The sequence below is a fragment of the Engystomops pustulosus genome, chromosome 10 (assembly GCF_040894005.1).
Source record: "Engystomops pustulosus chromosome 10, aEngPut4.maternal, whole genome shotgun sequence".
NCBI classification, from domain to species: domain Eukaryota; kingdom Metazoa; phylum Chordata; class Amphibia; order Anura; family Leptodactylidae; genus Engystomops; species Engystomops pustulosus.
The window spans coordinates 51,639,364-51,660,472 of NC_092420.1; the positions used below are offsets into that span (position 1 = coordinate 51,639,364).

The 21,109-nt window shown below is 41.2% G+C and overlaps 1 protein-coding gene across 1 annotated transcript in view; it reads left to right on the forward strand.

Annotated features, from left to right (window-relative positions):
* CFH (complement factor H) overlaps positions 1-21,109 on the forward strand; it is a 205,210-nt gene that overhangs the window by 52,107 nt on the left and 131,994 nt on the right. The window contains exons 7-8 of the mRNA XM_072129059.1: positions 3,695-3,874; positions 16,796-16,969. Coding sequence (XP_071985160.1) covers positions 3,695-3,874; positions 16,796-16,969 — 354 coding nt within the window. The remainder of the gene's footprint in view (positions 1-3,694; positions 3,875-16,795; positions 16,970-21,109) is intronic.

Consider the following 21,109-nt stretch of genomic DNA (forward strand, 5'->3'; position numbering starts at 1 on the left):
GCTCACACGTCGCCTTTAATGGAAAATAGGAGACCTAATTTAGATAAAAGAGTAATTACACTTAGAGTTACTTACTAATAACCGTATTGAATGGTGAATTCTTCAGTATTTATTCATATGGTAAGACAGAGCTGTACCTGTAAAGTATGCTCAGAAATTCTCCCAATTATTTTTTTTTTTTATGTTTTATATGTATGTATGATATACTGTGGCTATCTTGAGTAAAAGAGAAAGCAGATAAATAGAATTTACAAAAAGCATCCAAAATTGAAAGTGTCATTTAGCCAATTGGGTTTAAGGGTGAGGTCACACGTTGCGTTTAACTAATGTGCAACAGCTGAAGGGAGACTTGCCTAATTAAACAGCTGTTAACACTTGCGTTTACAAAATGCATGCATTAACCGCAATGTTAACAGTTGTGTTTTGTAACACGGACCGTTGTTTCGGTAGGATGATCGGGGGCTACATACAAGATAGCCTCTTTTTGGCTAAGGTAGAAAATGCAACTAGCACTGATAAACCAGAATTCTATACCCTGGTTTAAAAAAATCAGAAATATGTACCAAACACAAAATACAATTATAGATTGGTATGGAAACATGGCTGTGGGCCATCTATTTGTAGACTGTCTTTTTATACAGATTTTTAATGTAGATTTTTAGTGTTTCTATGAATTTCTCTACTTTTGGCACCTATCTGTCCAATTTTTTTCCTCTTTTCCTCTACCCTACTGTTAATGAACTGACACCATTGTTTTAGCTAAAATTTGTTTACCTTTCATCAACATAAATCAACTTTATCTTAATTTACCTGGCATCAGAGAGGATGTGTCCTGTTTGGCCGGCCCATCATATCTACTACTTCAAAGGTCTTATGCCTCCTTACTATTCAGCACTTCATGTCATGTGACAAGGGTGATGTCATTTAAGGTCCTATACCCTTTACATTTACAAAATGTACCCCATGTATGTATCAGAGCACATGAAATCATAGCATGCCTCCATGGACTTCTACTCCTTCCCATGCCCCAATGGAGACATGCTGGAATTTCATTCGTTCAGATACATACATAGGGTACACTTTGCAAATGTAAAGGGTATAGGAGCTTAGATTACATCACCCTGATTACATGATATGAATGCACCATGTAAATAAAAATTGACCTTATATTTCCTTTTAGTAAATAGAGCTTTATATGTCTGTAGTTGAATATTAGCAGTCCCTAAGTACAAGGAGGCAGGGAGCAATGTGAAGAGAAACAGAGCTGTCAGTTAAAATAATGGGGAGTGGTTCACTAGCAGCCTAGGAGAGGAAAAGAGTCATATCTTGAAGTCAAGTAAGTTAATTTGCATATCAGAAAAATGGCTATAATTAAAGTACAGTGTCTCGCTCTCAGCTAATTTTTGGTGAAATGGGGAGGACTTGTAATCCTTTACCAGCAGGCATTGTTGGTTTTGGCGTTAAAATTCTTTTATTTAATTTGGACACATTTTGAACACAATTACACCAATTATATATACAATATATGTTAAAGATGAAGAATAATCATGCATATCTTTTGTTCTCTTTGTAATGTTCTACAGAAAGTAGAAGTCAAATTTTATATTTAACCCCTTACCGACATTTGACATAGTAGTACATCACGGGCAGCAGGGACTTGTCGCATTTTGACGGACTAATATTTCCTACTATTGGCATTGACTGCCGAAAGGAGCCAGTGTCAGAAGCTAGGGGTGTCAGCGGTATATTGCAGCCGACTCCCACCTCTAATACCAGCAATCTCCGATCGCGGGTTTTAACCCCTTAAACACCGAGGTCACGCATGACCGCAACATGTAAGGGGCTTCTGCTCTTGATCGGACCCCCTCGGTGGCGCTTACCAGGGAAGTGGCTCCGACGGCAGCCCCAGGGCCTTGCGCAGCATGCTCAGTGTGTTACATAAGACAGTGATACATCCATATTACACTGTGTTAGGTGAAGAAGAGCTTGAACAAGGGATCAGAGCATCACTTGTTTAAGCAAACCTGTAAATATTAAAAAAAATGATTTTTAAACACTTAATAAAGTCCTTTTAATAAAATTAATTAAAAAAAATGAAAGTCCCCTAAACACCAACATTCCCTATACACATTTAATAAAGTACAAAAAAAAAACACTAAATCCTTATTGGAACTGCTCGGTGAACGCTATAAAAACAAAACACAAAAGACTTGCCAAAAATGTACATTTTTCATAAAATACCTTTACCAAAATGTTCCAACACGTGATAAAAAAAGTTATATGTGCCAAAATGGTACCACTGAAAAGGACAACTCAGCACATACACAATAAGCTCCACAAAGATGGCGAAATGAAAATAAGTAAGATTTTCTCTATATTAAATTTTCTTCAGTTAAATTGTAAAAATATATAAAACTATATAAATGAGGTATCACTGTAATCATCTACAATTAATTATTTTTATGGTATATGACCCCCCAAAAATACAAAAAGACAGGAAAACAAAATTGACTATTTTCTTTTTAAAATCTCATCAATAAACTAAAGACCCACTAAAATTAAGTATTTGTAAAGTGCATCTAATGTTGCAGAAAATATGCCCAAATTGCCCAAAAAATTTTAAGTTGTATAGCAATTAAAAAGTGACAATGCATAATCTGCTCTGGAATTTTATCCACTGAGAATGTGTACATTTAAAAAAAAAATATCCTTAATTTAGCCCCAAAAAATTGCAACTGATTTTGTTTTAACCCCTGTAAAACAATGAAAGAGTTAACAAACTATATAAGCGTTTTTTATGAAAATGTGAAAAATAACAACTAAAGTTCAAAGCCCGATAACATTCTGCAAAATTACAAGATGCATAAAAAACCATGTCAACACAAAGCAGACATTTGGTTAATGTTAGTTATCAAGTATTTTTGCTGTCAGGACTGTGTTGAAAAAGTAGAACATTCTGATTTTCAAAAATCAAGAATTTTTGAAAATGTTCACCAAATATATGTTTTTTTTCATAAATAAATTCAATATATACCACCAAAATTTTTCAACTAACATGAAGTGCAAAGGGTCACGAGAAAACAAATTTAAAATCACTTGGATATGTGAAAGCATTCCAAAGCTATAACCACTTATAGTGACACAGGGCAGATTTGAAAAATGGGCCGTGACAGGAAGGGGAAAAGTAGCTTTGGCGGTAAGGGGTTAAAGAAAATCATCTTTTAAAATTAAGCATGGATAAACCAGGAATACTTAGTTCGAAACACTGACTGTGGTAATCTTCTTATATTTGTTATCCATGGCCCCACCTTCATTCTAAAATTAACTTCTAAAGTGATGCTAATTAGTCTGATGGGTCAGAACCGAGTTACCAGAGCTCCTCTGTACTGTAGTTTCACTAGTTGTTGTCTCACCCCCTTCTTTTGCCCACTGTAAGTGCTCCTACACAATGTAACTGCCTGTTAAGCTACATAAAGGGGCTCTGGTAAGGAGTTCTTCTGGTGCATAAGCATAATTAGAAGGAAGGAGGCCATGGATAAAAATATAAGAAGATTACGACAATCACCGTGCCTGGATCTAAGCATTAAGTGGCCCTGGTTTATCATGCTTTAACGTGATCATAGATTTAAGTAAGTTATTTTTTATCATATGTATTGTCAATTATTTAATCAAATGTCATGTCAAATTATACTAGAAATAGTCTGCAGTCGTTATCAAACTGTGGAAAATGGAAGACTGGATGGAGAGCAAACTGAATACAAATTTGATCAAGAAATCGATGTGATATGTGATGCCGGTTATGTGATTCAGCAAGAACCAAACACACGCCGTAAATGCACAGCAAATGGCTGGTTTCCACCTACTAAATGTGTTAGTAAGTATTATGCTTAATTGTACTATGTCTTTTGCTTTGTGTTTTCAATTATCTCTGGATTCATATTTGCATATAAAGTAATAAAATTCAGCCTACAATTTATAGATTTACCGTATTTTCCGGACTATAAGGCGCACTTAAAAGCATTGGATTTCCGTGGAAATCCAAAGTGCGCCCTATGTATGGCGCTGGGCACAGGGCAGCGGACCATACTTACATAGGTCCCCGCTACCGGAGACCGGAGACAGCAGATCTCCAGCGGGAACTGCAGACCACGCGGCACGAACAACTTCTGCCGCGTGGTCTGCAGTTCCCGCTGGAGATCTGCTGTCTCCGGTAGCGGGGACCTATGTAAGTATGGTCCGCTGCCCTCCTCCACCTCCCCCTCACCTTCCCCGCTCACCTTCCCCGCGTTCCCCGTCGCGTCTCGGCGTCGCGTCCCGTCGGGTCTCCGCCACGCCCCCGGCCCTCCGCCACGCCCCCGGCCCCCGGACCCCGCGCCTTATAGTCCGATGCGCCTTATATATGTAATTTTTACATATATAAGGCGCATCGGACTAATGCGCCTTATAGTCCGGTGCGCCCTATAGGGCAAAAAATACGGTAATACATAAAGATATATTCCAACAAAATAATACACCCAGATTGAAAAGTTGAATTGCTGCAGAACCTGGAATAGAAGTTTTTGTAAGATATTAACCATTATAGATGTACCACAAGTGGATGTAAAATGAATAATGTGTTTCTTCTGCTGCCCTATAAAAAGGCTCCTGGTGGTTAGTTTTGGTCACCACAGGCTCCTTAGTAAAGCTAAATAGGATTCTTATTCCATCAATCTGGTCTTGAGGTGGCTATAGTAGTAGCTGTTTTGTATTGATAAATATTGTTCCGTCATTGAGGGAGCCCCCTTCTTCACAGTGACCTCTCAAATGTGTGGTAACAATTGAACCAGTAATTATTCAAAAATATCCATGGCTTTCTGAATTGTTTGTCAATTGGTCACTTGTATGTCATGGAAAAAGATGCAAGTCCATCAAGTTCAAACTTTAAGAATTAAACAACAGTTTTTTCCCCTTAACCCGTGAAAGGTATCCAGGCCTCTCTTGAACATGTACATAGAGTCCGCCATAACAAACCCCTGCGTTCCATAGTCTTACTCCTTTCAGCAGACAGCCGACATGCTCTCTCCGTAAGCCTGCGGCCTGTGAGATGGGGTAGGCCTGGGTCAGGAAGTTGGAAATATCTGGGTCAGGAAGTTGGAAATATCTGTCTGCAGCTCTGTCCCCACCCCTCTCCCTGACTGCACTGTCTCCGCCCTTCTCTATGACTGCATTGGTCCCGCCCCTCTCCCTGACTGCATTGGTTCCGCCCCTCTCCCTGACTGCATTGGTTCCGCCCCTCTCCCTGACTGCATTGGTTCCGCCCCTCTCCCTGACTGCACTGGCTCTCAGCAGTTGGCTCCTGCCTTTTGGCAAGATAATGGCTGCTGCCCTGATACATACCAGCTTACTCTGTTTTTTAATGTGAGCTGGAGATAGAGATGGGGGAGGGTAACTACTGAAAGTTGAAGCAATGACTCTGTATACTGTATGTGAATGACTGTCTATGCACTGTGTGTGCATGAGCTATGTCTGTATACTGTATGTGCATGAGCTGTTTCTATGTACCGTGTGTGCTTGAGCTATGTCTGTATACTGTATGTGCATGAGCTGTTTCTATGTACCGTGTGTGCTTGAGCTATGTCTGTATACTGTATGTGCATGACTGTTTCTATGTACCGTGTGTGCATGAGCTGACTGTATGTGCATGACTGTGTCTATGTACTCTGTGTGCATGAGCTGTCTGTATACTGTTTGTGCATGAGCTGTCTGTATACTGTATGTGCATGACCTATGTCGGTATACTGCACGTGCATGAGCTATATCTGTATACTCTATTCGCATGAGTGTCTATAAACTGTATGTGAATGAGCTATGTATGTAAACTTAATGTTAATGACTGTATACTGTATGTGCATGAGCTATGTCTTAGTACTGTATGTGCATGAGCTGTCTGTATACTGTATTAACAACACTCTGGTGTTAATTTATACATTCCCAGGAGAGTAATTGTTAAAACTGAGTTAGGACTTGTTAGTAAGGTAAAAATCTGTGTTCTTTGGTGCTCACTAAAATTAGTTTTGCACCTCTGGTAGGCTTTGGTGGTATCCGGCTGGCTCACTTACAGCCCACACTGTGTGCCGGGCAAGTAGTCGGCTCTAGTCTAGAAACAGTGTGGCAGGTCCTGGCGGGGCAGTAAATATTAGATTACACAGCAGTGAGGGGAGAATGTGCTCTGTTGCTTCATTGGCATCTGTTGCCATTGACCTTCATAAAAGTTTACTTCTGTTACCCATCCATCGTTATTCATAATGGCAAAAATAGATCTACAGCACATTATTTATGTCATTGAAGAAAAGTAAATTTAGTGCTAGGCACTACAAACAGTGCTGTAAACCGAGCCTTACTCCCCTATATTGCTGGCACTTATTTATTTCTTTGGTATATACATTTGAGGTATATATGTATATGCAGGGCGGGATCATAGGGGGGGGGGGCACCCCGGAGCCCACACCATTTTGCCCTCAAAAAAGCCCCCACCAAATGTGGGCGATTCGACAACAGTGTATTTGGCTCCACGGGCCGAATCCCGACGATGTGCCCGACTTTAGTCAATGCTAAGTTCCCTGCTCTGCCATAGACGATCGGATGTGAACAAAGATGGCTGTGCCCACACAGTGTGACTTCACAACGTGTGACGTCACAGCGCTTCCTGTAGCAGGGCGCCTCCATCTTTGTTTACATCTGATATCCACCCTGACACCACCAGGGAAGATGAGGATGGTGCACATCGGGGGAACGATGAAAGGTGAGTACAATTTTAGTATTTTATCTAGGACTGTGTATAGTTATTATAGGGGAATGTATAGATTTATTATGGGGGTGTATATAGCAATAATAGGAGTCTGCATATAGTTATTTATTATAGGAAGGCTGTATATAGTTGTTATAGGGGGACTGCATATAGTAATTATAGGGAGGCTGTATATAGTTATTATAGGTGGCTGTGTATAGTTTTTATGTGGGGACTGTATACAGTTATTATATGTGGACTATTTATAGTAATTATAGGGAGGCTGTATGTAGTTATTAAACGGGCCTGTATCTAGTTATTATAGGGGGTGTATATAGTTATGATAGGGGGAACTGTATATAGTTATTATATGGGGAAACTGTATATAGTTATTATATGGGGACTGTATTTGGTTATAAAAGGGAGACTGTATACAGTTATTATAAGGGGACTGTATACAGTTATTATAAGGGGACTGTATACAGTTATTATAAGGGGGCTGTATATAGTTATTATAGGGGGCTGTATATAGTTATTAGAGGGGGTTATATATAGTTATTGTAGGGGGCTGTATATAGTTAATGCTGTGGGGCTGGATATAGTGATTACTGTGGGAGCTATATATAGGGATTACTGGGAGCTGTATACAGTGATTGCTGTGGGACTGTATACAGTGATTGCTCAGAAGCTGTATACAGTGATTGCTGGGGAGCTGTATACAGTGATTGCTGGGGAGCTGTATACAGTGATTGCTGGGGAGATGTATACAGTGATTGCTGGGGAGCTGTATACAGTGATTGCTGGGGAGCTGTATACAGTGATTGCTGGGGAGCTGTATACAGTGATTGCTGGGGGCGCTGTATACAGTGCTTACTAGGGGCTGTATATAGTGATTGCAGGGGGGTTGTATATAGTGATTACAGCGAGCTGTATACAGTGATTGCTGCGGGGCTGTATATAGTTATTGCTAGGGGAGCTGTATATAGTAATTGTTGTGGGGCTGTATATAGTGATTACTGGGGTCAGTATATAGTGATTGCTGTGGGGGCTGTATACAGTGATTGCTGGGGAGCTGTATACAGTGATTGCTGGGGGAGCTGTACACAGTGCTTAGTGGGGGCAGTATATAGTGATTGGCTGTATATAGTGATTGCTAGGAGCAAGGGTGCACCTAGCCTTTCTGCTGTCTGAGGCGAGCTATAAAAAGACATCCCCCCCCCAACCCCCAATGTAATATATCATGGAGTGTCAGGACCAGACGCAATCATATTGGTTTAATGTGAAAAGCAATGCAAAATACATAGAGCATCCCACTGTGTACTATATAATAAACACAGCAAGCTACCACAAAGCATTAAATACATACAACAATTTGCCATGCAATATAAAATTAATACAGCGTGCCGCGATATACCATATAATACATAGTGTGCCGCCACATACTATATAATACATACAGCGTGCCGCCATATACCATATCATACGTACAGCGTGCTGCCATATGCCATGTAATACATACGGCGTGCCGCCATATACCATGTAATACGTACAGCGTGCCACTATATACCATAATATATACAGCGTGCCGCCATATACCATATAATACATACAGTGTGCCACCATATACCATAAAATATATATATTGTGCCGCTGTATATAATACATACCACGTACCATGTAATACGTACAGCGTGCCACCATATACCATATAATATATACAGCGTGCCGCCATATACCATATAATACATACAGTGTGCCGCCATATACCATAAAATATATATAGTGCGCACGCTGTATATAATACATACAGCGTGCCGCCATATACCATATAATGCATACAGCGTGCCGCCATATACCATATAATACATAAAGCATGCTGCCATATACCATATAATACACACAGCGTGCCTCCATATACCATACAATACATACAGCGTGCTGCCATATACCATATCATACGTACAGCATGCCCCCATATTCCATATCATACGTACAGAGTGCTGCCATATACCATGTAATACATACGGCGTGCCGCCATATACCATGTAATACGTACAGTGTGCCACCATATACCGTATAATACATACAGTGTGCCGCCATATACCATATAATACATACAGTGTGCCGCCATATACCATATAATACATACAGCGTACCGCCATATACCATATAATACATACAGCATGCTGCCATATACCATATAATACACACAGCGTGCCTCCATATACCATACAATATATACAGCGTGCCGCCATATACCATATAATACACACAGCATACCTCCATATATCATACAATACATACAGCATGCCGCCATATACCATATAATATGTACAGCGTGCCGTCGCATACCATATAATACACACAGCGTGCTGCCATATACCATATAATACATACAGCATGCTGCCATATACCATATAATACACACAGCGTGCCTCCATATACCATACAATATATACAGCGTGCCGCCATATACCATATAATACATACAGCATGCTGCCATATACCATATAATACACACAGCGTGCCTCCATATACCATACAATATATACAGCGTGCCGCCATATACCATATAATACACACAGCATGCCTCCATATATCATACAATACATACAGCATGCCGCCATATACCATATAATACGTACAGCGTGCCGCCGCATACCATATAATACACACAGCGTGCTGCCATATACCATATAATACACACAGCATGCCGCCATAGTGGCCAGCCCATGCCACTACATCTAGCCACCATACTAGTATAACTTGTATTATACGGGCCACTGCTCGTTTTTGATTCATATTAACCCTTTGATGTGGAGCTTTTGCAGCCATACTTAGCATCAAGACTGCATAGCCCACTACATTACTTTATTCCCCTGATGAGTGCGTCACACGACGTACGAAACGCGTAGGGATTACATATTAGGGACTAAAAGGGTCTGAAAGGGACAGTACTGGGACCGTCCTTGTCAGGGCGGGAGCAATATTGTGGGGTCAGGATACAAAGCGATTATAGGGCTTAATAGGTCCTGTACCTCCGGACCAGTACCGCTCGACCAGGAGACGGAGCATCGAAGACTGGTGAGATACACCCTATTATTCCTTACTGTCCGGATTAATGTTGGTCCATGGTTTTGAGATCATGCACCGTGTCATATGCTATACAGGAATGCACTAAGGCATGGTGAGGCATTACTGGGGACCGTGTCAGACGAGACTTATTGGAGGTCTGAACGAGCTCCCTTTCTGATGTGTTTTTGCTGACTAGATGGTTGTTATACTATTGTGGTTCACTGTGAACCTATTTTATCAGTAATTATTAAAAGTTAAGTTTTACTTATGGTACTGGTACATTCTGCTGGATTTCCTATCGATTTATGGATGTATTTTTCTTGACTTGAAAAGTGAGTTAGCCAACTAGGCAACCTTTTTCTGTCTTGTTCGGATTTAGAATTTTCATGCCGCCATATACCATAAAATACATATAGTACATTTTACATGGTGGCACGCTGAATGTACACATACATACTGAGTATACATACAGCAAATACACATATATAAACAGTATATACAGCAAATATACACACACATACATTTACCATATACAGAAGATACCTATATACAAATATATACAAGCACACATCTATACATACATTCATACAGACATATATATACATACATACTTACAAATACAAAGATACATAGAAGTTACCTTACCTTTTTTCTTCTTTCATCATCGGCCTTGTCCTCCAGGGGTGGGGTGGGGGCGGAAATCGATCCGGGGGGGAGGGGTGAATCGGAGCCTGGGGGAACCAGCGTGGACTTTTTGCTGGAGCAGGTACCTGTGCCGGCAGGTGGATGTGCCGGCGAGCGTTTGGAGGGTAGCGGACTTTGGCCTGGGGCGAGTACCTGTGCCTGCAGGGGAAAGTGCCGGTGGGCAGGTGTATGTGATGGGTGGGCTGCGGGGCGGTGTGCGGGCGGGTGGATGTGTTGGGGGCGAGCCGCAAAGGGGAAGTGCCAGCATGTGGGGAGATGTGATGGGCGGGCCGCAGGAGGAAGTGGCGGCATGCTGGTGGATGTGATGGGCGGGGGAGTGTGCCGGCCAGCGGGCGGGTTGATGCAATGGGCAGGTCTATGTGGCGGCCGGAGGACATGCTGGCAGACGGGAGCCCGACAATGCCTCATCTAGCAGGAGGCGCGGCGCCTGAGGCGAGAATCTCAACTCGCCTAATGGCAGGTGCGCCCCTGGCTAGGGGGTTGTATACAGTGATTGCTGGGGGACTTGATATAGTGATTACTGGGGGCTGTATACAGTGTTTTGATGGTGGGGCTGTATAAAGTGATTGCTTGGGGAGCTGAATATAGTGATTACTGAGAGCTGTATACAGTGATTTGTGGGGGCTGTATATGGTGATTGCTGGGGGAGCTGTATACAGTGGTTGCTGGGAACTGTATATAGTGATACTGTATATAGTCAATACTGGGGCCGTATATGGTGAATACTAGGGAGGCTGTATATAGTTATTGCTGGAGAGTGTTACATAGCGATTGCTGTTCCCTGTCTGGACTACATTCAATGGGGGCCTCCACCAACCTTAATCCACTCCTGTGTGTATGTGCAACATTTGCTTTATAATTATTTTTAGTATATCTATATTTGTACATTGTACTGGATGTACATTTATTGCTGGTACTCCTTATTGTAAATCATCCCAGCGTAAATGGTCTCTTGCAATTTTTAATGGATGCAGTGTGCCATTTTATCTTTCTCCTCAGGATTTTCCTTCCTTTTTCTGCTATTTTCTCTTTAGTGGAGGGGGCACAATAATGCTAGTCTGCCTAAGGCACCAAAATGAAGTATCCCGGACCTGCCTTTGTGACCACTGATACTACATTGATCTTACTAAAAAAAATGTCATTACTTCATTACTTTTTGTTATTGCCTTTGCAAAAGTGGCCGCTTGATCTCAATATATATGGTCTTATATTAGGTCAATATAGTCAATATATTAGGTCCATTAACATTACCCCTTAGATGCTGTGGTAAAGAGAAATGATGGCTGTCATGTTAACAAGACAAAAAGGCATACAAAAACAGCATACAGAAACAAAATCCGGCTAAAAGGGGTACACAGGTCACAAATTACAGGGTTACCATTTTAGGTGAAATACACTGTTCCTGTCGCTGCTAAGACTTAGGAGTCCAGGGTCACCAGCAGGATAAAAGGAGGATCTCAGTGCCGGGGGCCGGATACAGGCCGAGTCCCAGCGGCGCAAAATGGTTAGGGGCAGAGTCCCAGCAACGCCAGCCTGTTACAAGCCGAGTCCCAGCACTGCTGGGGTAAGATTAGGACATAAGAATCAAAGGATAAGGAAAACCGTGTAAATTGCATGTACACTAATGCTAGCAGCCTCACAAACAAAATGGAGGAACTGAAACTCTTAATGTTGGAGGGCAAATATGATATAGTGGGTATCAGTGAAACATGGTTAGACAATAACTATTATTGGGCTGTTACTATAGATGGTTATAGTCTTTTTAGATCATAAAAGTAAAAGGGGGAGGGTTTTGTTTATTTGTAAAATGTTGCCTCAAGCCTGTCGAGCGAAATGATATTGGTAAAGAAAATGGAAATGAGTTCCTATGGGTGGAGAAAAAGAATAATAAAATATTACTGGGGGTTTGTAATATAATGGAGGCAGCAGAGGAACTGTTGATAAGTAAAATAGATGCTGCCTCAAAGCATGGGGAAGTACCTACTATGGGGGACTTAATTCAACACGATCTAGACTGGGGGACAAAAAACCTGCAGGTCCTTCAAAGGTAGGACCTTCAAAGGTAGGACCTGTCACAACTAGCCCTGGAGACAGGGCCTTACAGTATCCTAAACGACAGACCTGACAGGGTGTCAGAATTACAGGTTGGGGGTAGCCATTGTAATAGTGACCCTAATATTAATAAGGATAAGGCATTAGGTGCTAAAACACCAATTTAGCAATGAGGCGTTACAGAATTATAGAGAGAAAAAAAAATTCTTTAAAAAAAGATAAAGGCAGCTAACTTTAAATGATATAAAACTAAAAAGGAGAGTGTGTGTCCTCTGAGGAATAACCCTGGTGTCATGATAGAGGGAGATGAGAAATGGCGCCTTCTCAACTGTCTTTACCCAGGAAAATCATCTGGTGGAAGATATGATAAGGAATAAGGCAATTTATCTTTTGAATGTCAACAGCTAAACCTAGGTAGATGAACAGCGCCGCCTCACAACCACAAAAATACACAAATTGCTGGGCCCAGATCACATACACCGCCAGGTTCTGTATGAATTATGAACTGTGATAAACAGACCATTATTCATAATAATTGAAGATTCCTTAAGGACAGGTTCTGTTCCATGGAACTGGCACATAAAGCAGTCCCGGAAACTGCAGACTTGTGAATCTAACTTCTGTTGTGTGGAAAATATTTGAGGGGTTTGATAGAGATGCTATCCTGGAGTAACCATGGAGCTGGGGTGGGGGGGGGGCTGTAGATGTTATGTATTTGGATCTGGATATTCCAAGGCATTTGATACAATCTTAAAAGATTGGTACATAAAATGAGACTTCTGAGACTAGGGGAACATCTGTGTATTTTGGTATTTAATTGGCTTAGTGATAGAAAACAGAGGGTCTTCATTAATGTCACATTTTCAGATTCAGTTGACGTTACCAGTGGAGTGCCACAGGGGTCAGTATTGGGGCAACCTCTTTTTAATATTTTTATTAATGATACTAAGTTGTGTAAAGTAATAAATACTGAGGTCGATAGTTTAGCATTACAGAGGAATTTGTGGAAGTTTGAGGAATGGGCAGAGAAATGGTTGATGAGGTTGAATGTAGATAACTGTAAAGTTACGCACTCAGGACATGGAAACAAGTACAATTATGTTATAAACAGTCAATTACTTTGTAAAACTGCTACCGATAAAGAATTGAGGGTGGATGGTAAACTTAATTTTAGTGACCAGAGCGAGGAATCTGCTCTTAAAGCAAAAAGAGTGATGGGATGTATCTAAGTATCTAAAAAGAAATAGACTGTCATGATAAGGACATAGTTTTGCCTTTACACAGATCCCTGGTCAGACCACAAATGAAATATTGTGTACAGTTTTGGACACCCAAAAAGTACATAGAGCTGGAACAGGTGCAGAGGAGAGCAACAAGATTATTAGGGGAATGGAGGGAATAGAGTACAATGACAGATTACAAAGCCTGGGATTATTCAGTATAGAAAATAGACAGATGAGGGAAGACCTCATTACAATGTACAAATACCTGAATGGGCAGTACATGGATCCCTCCAAAGATCTTTTTATACCTCGGCCTGTGACCAGGACAAGGGGACATCCTCTACACCTAGAGGAGAGGCAATTCGACCATCAACATAGACAAAGGTTCTTTACTGTAAGAGCAGTGAGACTATGGACCTCTCTTCCGTAGGTGGTTTTTATGGCAGATTCTTTGTACATGTTTAAGAGAGGCCTGGAACCCTTTCTGGAGAGCAAAAATATCACAGTTTTAGTAAAAATAATTTTAAAGTTTAAACTTGATGGACTTGTGTCTTTTTCCAACCTTATAACTAGAGATGAGCGAGTATACTCATCCGAGCTTGATGCTCGTTTGAGTATTAGCGTACTAGAAACGGCTCTTTGCTCGGACAAGTATCTCGTTGGCTCGAGATCGAGCATTTACTTAATGAAACACAGTGAAGAACAGTGAAGAACACAATGAAAACAGTGAACACAGTGAACATAGTATCATTTAAGTGAAGAACACATTGAAAGAAGACAGTGAAGAACACTTTGCAGATGTTCCGTACATCTGCTAACTTATCCAAATACACACTTGCCAAACGGTGTTCTTCACAAAAGTATGTGAAGAACAATATGTGTGAAGAACATATTGCAGATGTATGGAAACATCTGCAATGTGTTCTTCACACATATTGTTCTTCACATACTATTGTGAAGAACACTGTCTATTTATGTACAGCAATCCCTTTCACTTCATTGTACTATGCATTACTATGTATCATGGTATTTTGCAAGCCAAAATCTTTCAGTACAACTGTAAAATATAATAACTTTTGCCAAGCTCTGCACTAAGCCAGAATAAGCAATTTCTTTCATTAGCTACACTATCTGCAGCTGTTTGTCAACTATCAGGCTAGAAGCTAGCAGTTACCTTGTCTCTCTTGACTGTCTTTATTTGGTTGGTTGCCATGGGAATCCGTAGCTAGATGGAGGAGAGATTTAGAGGGTGGGTGGATGCTGTTGGAAAGGGTTACTAGGACATGCATGCTTATGATCATAAGCTGAGTACAGGAGAATTTCAGTCCCGCAGCATTTAAATAGTATCGGGACCTGTTTGAATGTAGTAGAAATTTGTATGTATGAAAGTTTGAATGCACAAATAAAGCCAGAGCTCAGGCTCCCCATCAATTCTAATGAATGGCATCAGATGCTGCACACACAGCACAGTATATATACAGTGCATCTTCTATTTGAGAAGATCTCTTTGTACATGAAAGTGGTGGTCTGCAGATAAGAGGCAGCTTCCATAAAGTATAGTAGCAAAAATTAAAAATAAAAAAAAAAATCAGTGATTGAATTTAAAAAAAACCTCTTTTAGGGAGGGGTTCCTCACAGAGAGATGGTCTGCTGGAGAGGTTTCACTGATATATTAGTGATGCTTCCATGTTCTGTACAAACAAGAGCACTGATTCTGTGTCCCGACTGGCTGAGCGGTTTGCCCACACTCCCATGAGTGCTGTTGGCATCACTGCCCTGAACTGATGTCACAACCAGGAAGTCCGGCCCACTTCAGGAAAAGCGGAGAGTGATTTACACAAAGCCTCATCTATTAGCCCTACATCTCAGGATAAGAAAAAGTCATGATACAGATATCGTTGGAATTGCTGTCAAAGGCAAATCAAGCATTCTCTTTATTTGTCAGAAATAAATGCTAAATTTGGACACTCTGTCTTTGTAAAGCATGCTTGACCAAGGGCAGAGTATCAAAATCTTATATGTATTTCTGATGAATAAAGAGAATGCTTGATTCAGTGCATTACAATGGATTGCTGCTACTTTTTCCTCAATTGTATCTTTCTTGACCCATGCAACTAGAATCTTTCCTAGCTCCCATGCTGCGGCACACCCCACAATGTAAACAGGCCCAGATTGGGCAAATTTGGATGTGTTTTCAAATTTAGTTTTTCTCCACATGGAATTTAGTGATTACATGGTTTACTGTGCAGCATAAAGCTATGCCAGGGTCAGCAGATTTTGCCCTCCCCACATTTAAGTAAGTAATAAAACATCATCCTATAAAATTGCACCAATAAAAATCATATGTCTCCCCACAAAAAAGCCGGAAACAACTTTAAATGTAGAAATACAGCATTTATTGCCCATAACCATTAAACTGATTTAGATATATGATCACCAAAATGCAGCCATTAAAAATTAAACTTTCCCTCGTACAGCTACATTGTTCTAGAAATGAAAAAGTTTTGTCTTTCTGTATGTGGCACTCACAGGACATGGCTTGTTCATCATTTGGTTAAAACGCATGCTTCTGGGGTAATTGGTGTTGAATACATTAGCAGGAATAGTCTCTACTGAAAATAGTTGTGCATTTTTGTCATTGTAACTAAAGATGTTTACTATAGTTTTGTAGACTTGCTACCAGGGATGGCCCAGACTGAAGATCTCTGCTGTAGTAACTTATATGCTGCAGTAGCTTTTGCTAATCTTCACACATGTCATGTTCTTTGGCTACAGTTGATGCAGCCAAAAAGGTTCAAAGTAGGAGGAAGTTAATGTCAAACACCATAAATTTAGATCAACACATGGCTATATGATATACAGGGAATAGAAAAAATAAAAGCTAGTGTTTTTTTTAATGACAAATAAATGTATTCTTAAACCTTTTCTTTGACTTGTACCCAAATCTGCCTCTTCTACTATTTTGTCTCTGCAGGTAAATCATGTGATACACCTGATATTCAACATGGAAGTCTTTACAGATGGTATTGGTTTCCAAAAAACAACGGAGAATATATACATTACAGATGTGAGACAAATTATCTGCCAAGACATTGGACGAGAATCGATTGTACTAACACAGGATGGAACCCCGAGCCTAAATGCTCTAGTAAGAATCTAACCCGTAAAAATAGTTTAATCGAATATAATATTATATTATATGAATTTTATGGATTAAGAAAAATAATGGTTAGTTGTACAATATAAAGTTATACCAGTTCCATTATACTTTCCTTATCAATTTGTCCTTTTTAATGAAGCTATGAATCAGTATGTGAATGTCAATTGTTAGGTGGTACCAGGCACAACCCCAAAGATGCTAGTTTGCATAAGCATATAATCAGAATTTTCTTAAAATGACTTGCCAAATAAGAAACACAGAAGTTATATCGTGTCATGTACAATAACCTTTTTGTTTTTGGGGTGAAATGGGAGCTGGTAGACTCCCATTGACCATAATAATTTATGTGATTAAAGTGTATAGTAACACATCAACAAACTTTGGATAGCTCTGTATTTCATTTCTACATCAGTTTTCTCTTGGTATAAATCTGCAGTCTACTTTTAGTTTTGGGATGAGATATTGCTTCTGTGTGTCACTGTGAAAGAGATTTTTTTTAATCTAGGCCTCCAAGAAGCCTTCGAAAATTGTAAGGTGATTGCCAAATGTATAGATCTTTGTTCCCAGCGCTGGTATAACGGGCACAGAATAGACACAGACAGATGGTCATAAGCTGCCTCAAAATACTGTGTTTATTTAAAGCAGGCAGCCGTGTATATCAAAACAGAAAATGCTTTGCAGAGAGTGTGAAAAGGTGATAAAATACTGAAATGCTTTAGGTTAGCTTGAATATACCAGAACCTTTAAGCTATTTTCACAAAATTTGGATGAACTTTATGCACCATTTTGCTAAGAAGCGCTGTTCTCAACAGAGCAGAATGTTTATACTAAATGTCCTTGTGAAGGTTGTGCACAAGTCAAAATAAGGTATTCAGAGGAAACAGTCTGGTTAAAGGACAACTATCTCTAAGAGGATAAGCAGGCAAATTACACAAGATGGCTGAATCATGACAGTGGACAACATGGCCCCCAGCTATAACAAGATGGCCTTTGAGTGAACAAAATGGCGCCTGGAAACAATTATGATATCTTTTACAATGCATCCCCATCAATTTCTGACTATCTTGCTGGCAAGACAGAATTCGGTAGAAATTTCTGAGGGAAAGGCAGATTACGAGTGAAGGTGGGAATAGTGGCAAAGTATTGGAGAAAGATGCACTCCCGCATGATGAGTTGAGCATAGGATATAAAACTATGGTATATCACTGCATATTTCAGGGTACAAAGGTAATAATGATTAATATAGTATATGATTCCTGGGTTTTGCAAACTATTGTCGGCAGTTTATTCCACATTTTTTAGCTTGGGGGGGGGGGGCACCATTGTTGCGCTCGCCAAAAAGGGTGCCAATCCCCGTCTCTGGCCCTCAGCGGCTGAAGAGGCCTTCTCCAGGTTGAAGTCCACATTTACCTTGGCTTCAGTTCTCTCTAGGCTTGACACAGAGAAGCCCTTTCATCTGAGATTGACTCATCCTCCGTAGGTGCTGGGGTAGTGCTCCCCCAGAAAGGTCCTAAAAGCCATACTCTCACCTGCGTTTTTTTTCTCTAAGACTTTTGCCTCCGTAGAAAGGAATTACACTATTGGAGATAGAGAACTGTTGGCCATCAAAGTTGCTTTGGAGGAATGGCGATATCTACTGAAAGGAGCTCACCATCCGGTTTGTGTATATACAGACCATAAGAACTTCCTGTATCTCCAGACAGCCCAGGGCCTTAATCCCAGGCAAGCCAGTTGGTCACTTTTCTTTTCACGCTTCAGCCTGTTGATCCATTTCTGTCCTCCGGAGAAGACTATCAAGGTGGATGCTCTTTCCCGTGCCTCTGATGTCATTGGAGAAGAGCCGGTTCCTTGGCATATTATATCTCCTGAACAACTGGTTGTTTCCGCTCTGGTGGATCTCCGGCAGCTTCCTCCTGACAAGACGTATGTCCGACCTGAACTCCAGAAGAAGATTCTGTCTTGGGGACATTCTTTGTGTCTGGTTGGGCACCCTGATCTTCCGCCACTACTGGTGGCCTGATCTGGTCAAAGATATCTGGGATTTTGTGGGATTCTGCAGCTTCTGTGCCCGTAATAAGCCTTCTCACCTCAAACCAGCTGGTCTTTTGCTTCTGTTACCGATACCCAGTCGCCCGTGGGCTCACGTGGCTATGGACTTTGTCACAGATCTTCTTTCTTCCTCTGGCAACAGTCATCTGGGTGGTGACTGACCGGTTTTCCAAGATGTCCCATTTTGTTTCTCTTCAAGGTTTTTCCTCTGCTCCACCTCTTGCCAGTTTGTTCTTCCAGCATATTTTCCGGCTGTATGGACTTCCTTAACACATCGTGTCCGACCGAGGGGTCTAGTTGTGTCCAAGTTCTGGTGTTCCTTGTGTAACCAGCTGAAAGTAAAACTGAACTTTTCTTTTGCTTATTACCCTCAGTTGAATGGTCAAGTAGAAAGGGTGAATCAAATTCTGGGCTGAATCAAAATACTGGTTGTATCTTCTATCATGGGCTGAGCTCTCGTTCAATTCACTGGACTCTGGTTATGCTAGGACAGCTCCTTTCTTTGTAATTTACAGACAAATTCCTTGACCTCCTCTTCCTCTGTCTGTTCCCTCGGATATCCCTGTGGTAGAAGAACTGGTAAAGGACCTCAAATCTATGTGGGAGCAAACCCCTCAGTCTCTCCTCCGGGCCACTGAACGCACCAGGGCCCAAGCTGACAAGAAGCATAGGACTCCTCCTATCTTCTCTCCGGGTGACAAGGTGTGGTTATCTTCCAGATATGTCCGGCTGAAGACACCTAGCTACAAGCTTGGTCCACGCTTTCTAGGTCCCTTTGAGGTGATTACTCCCATAAACCCTGTGGCGTAAAAGCTCCGCCTTCCTCCTACGATGCACATCCCGAACTCCTTCGATGTCTCTCTCCTGAAGAGTGTCATCTTGAACAGCTTCTCTCAGAAATTTCCTCCTCCTGCTCCAGAGGCTGATTCTACAGATATCTATGAGGTTAAGGAGATACAGGACATGAAGACCATGACAGGTGAGTGGTTCTCCCTTCTTGACTGGAAGGGGTTCGGGCCTGAGGAGAGATCCTGGGAGCCTGAAGAGAATATTCTGGACCGTAGTCTCCTCCAAAGATTTCTTCTGAAGAGGGGGAGGCTGAAGGGGGGGGGTACTGTCACAAGTGTCCCTGCGATCCATGCCTCTCCGTGGTGGCTCCCGGTCCCTATCGGTTATAGTTGTCATGAGTTGGGTGGGTGTTTTTGGGGTTGTACTAATCTTTTTTCTTCCTCCAAACACAGTGAGTGGAGTTGATACCAAGAAGTTCTGTTTTGGTCTCCTCTAACCACATGACCTACTCCCATGTCTCCATGTCTCCATGTTTTCACATGGGAATGGACATGTGCTTACATGAGCAAAGGGTCCTTACATTGCCTTTCCATTTTTTCAATCCATGACTATGTAGTGTGTTTCTAATAGTTATATTTGAGATTGTGGTCCAGCTTGCTTCAGGTCGTCAACCAATGTGTAGTTCTTGGTTATTCATTCTCTCAAAACCTTCCTCACCTCGTGAGGTGAGATCTTGCATGGAGCTCCAGACCAAGGAAAATTGACAGTCATCTTGAAAATTTTCATTTTCTAATAATTGCGCCAATAGTGGTTGCCTTCTTACCAAGCTGCTTGCTTATTGTCCTGTAGCTAGCCCATCCCAACCTAGGTCTACAATTTAGTCCCTGGTGTCCCTATACAGGTCTTTGGTCTTGGCCATGGTGGAGAGGTTGGAGCGTAATTGATTAGTTGGACAGTGACTTTTGTATAGTTAAAGAATACAAATAGTTAAGATTAATACAGGCAATGAGTATAGAGAACATATGACAGTTTGCAAAGTTGCTGTATATTTACAGTCCCTTATTTCCTCCTTATTGTGGCACATCTGTTTTAGGAAGGGAGGGGGGGGGGTTCATGGCTGTATCTAACATCCTCTGGTCCAGGTGCACTAGCATGATGTCATAGGTAGCAACAACTTTCCCTAAAATGATGGTGCGCATGGCGTGACTTTGTGTAACATCTGTTCTCAGGGTGTTACTACTGGGGTGAAGTAGCCACACATATTTTTGCAATTCGGGTTCAATCAACTTT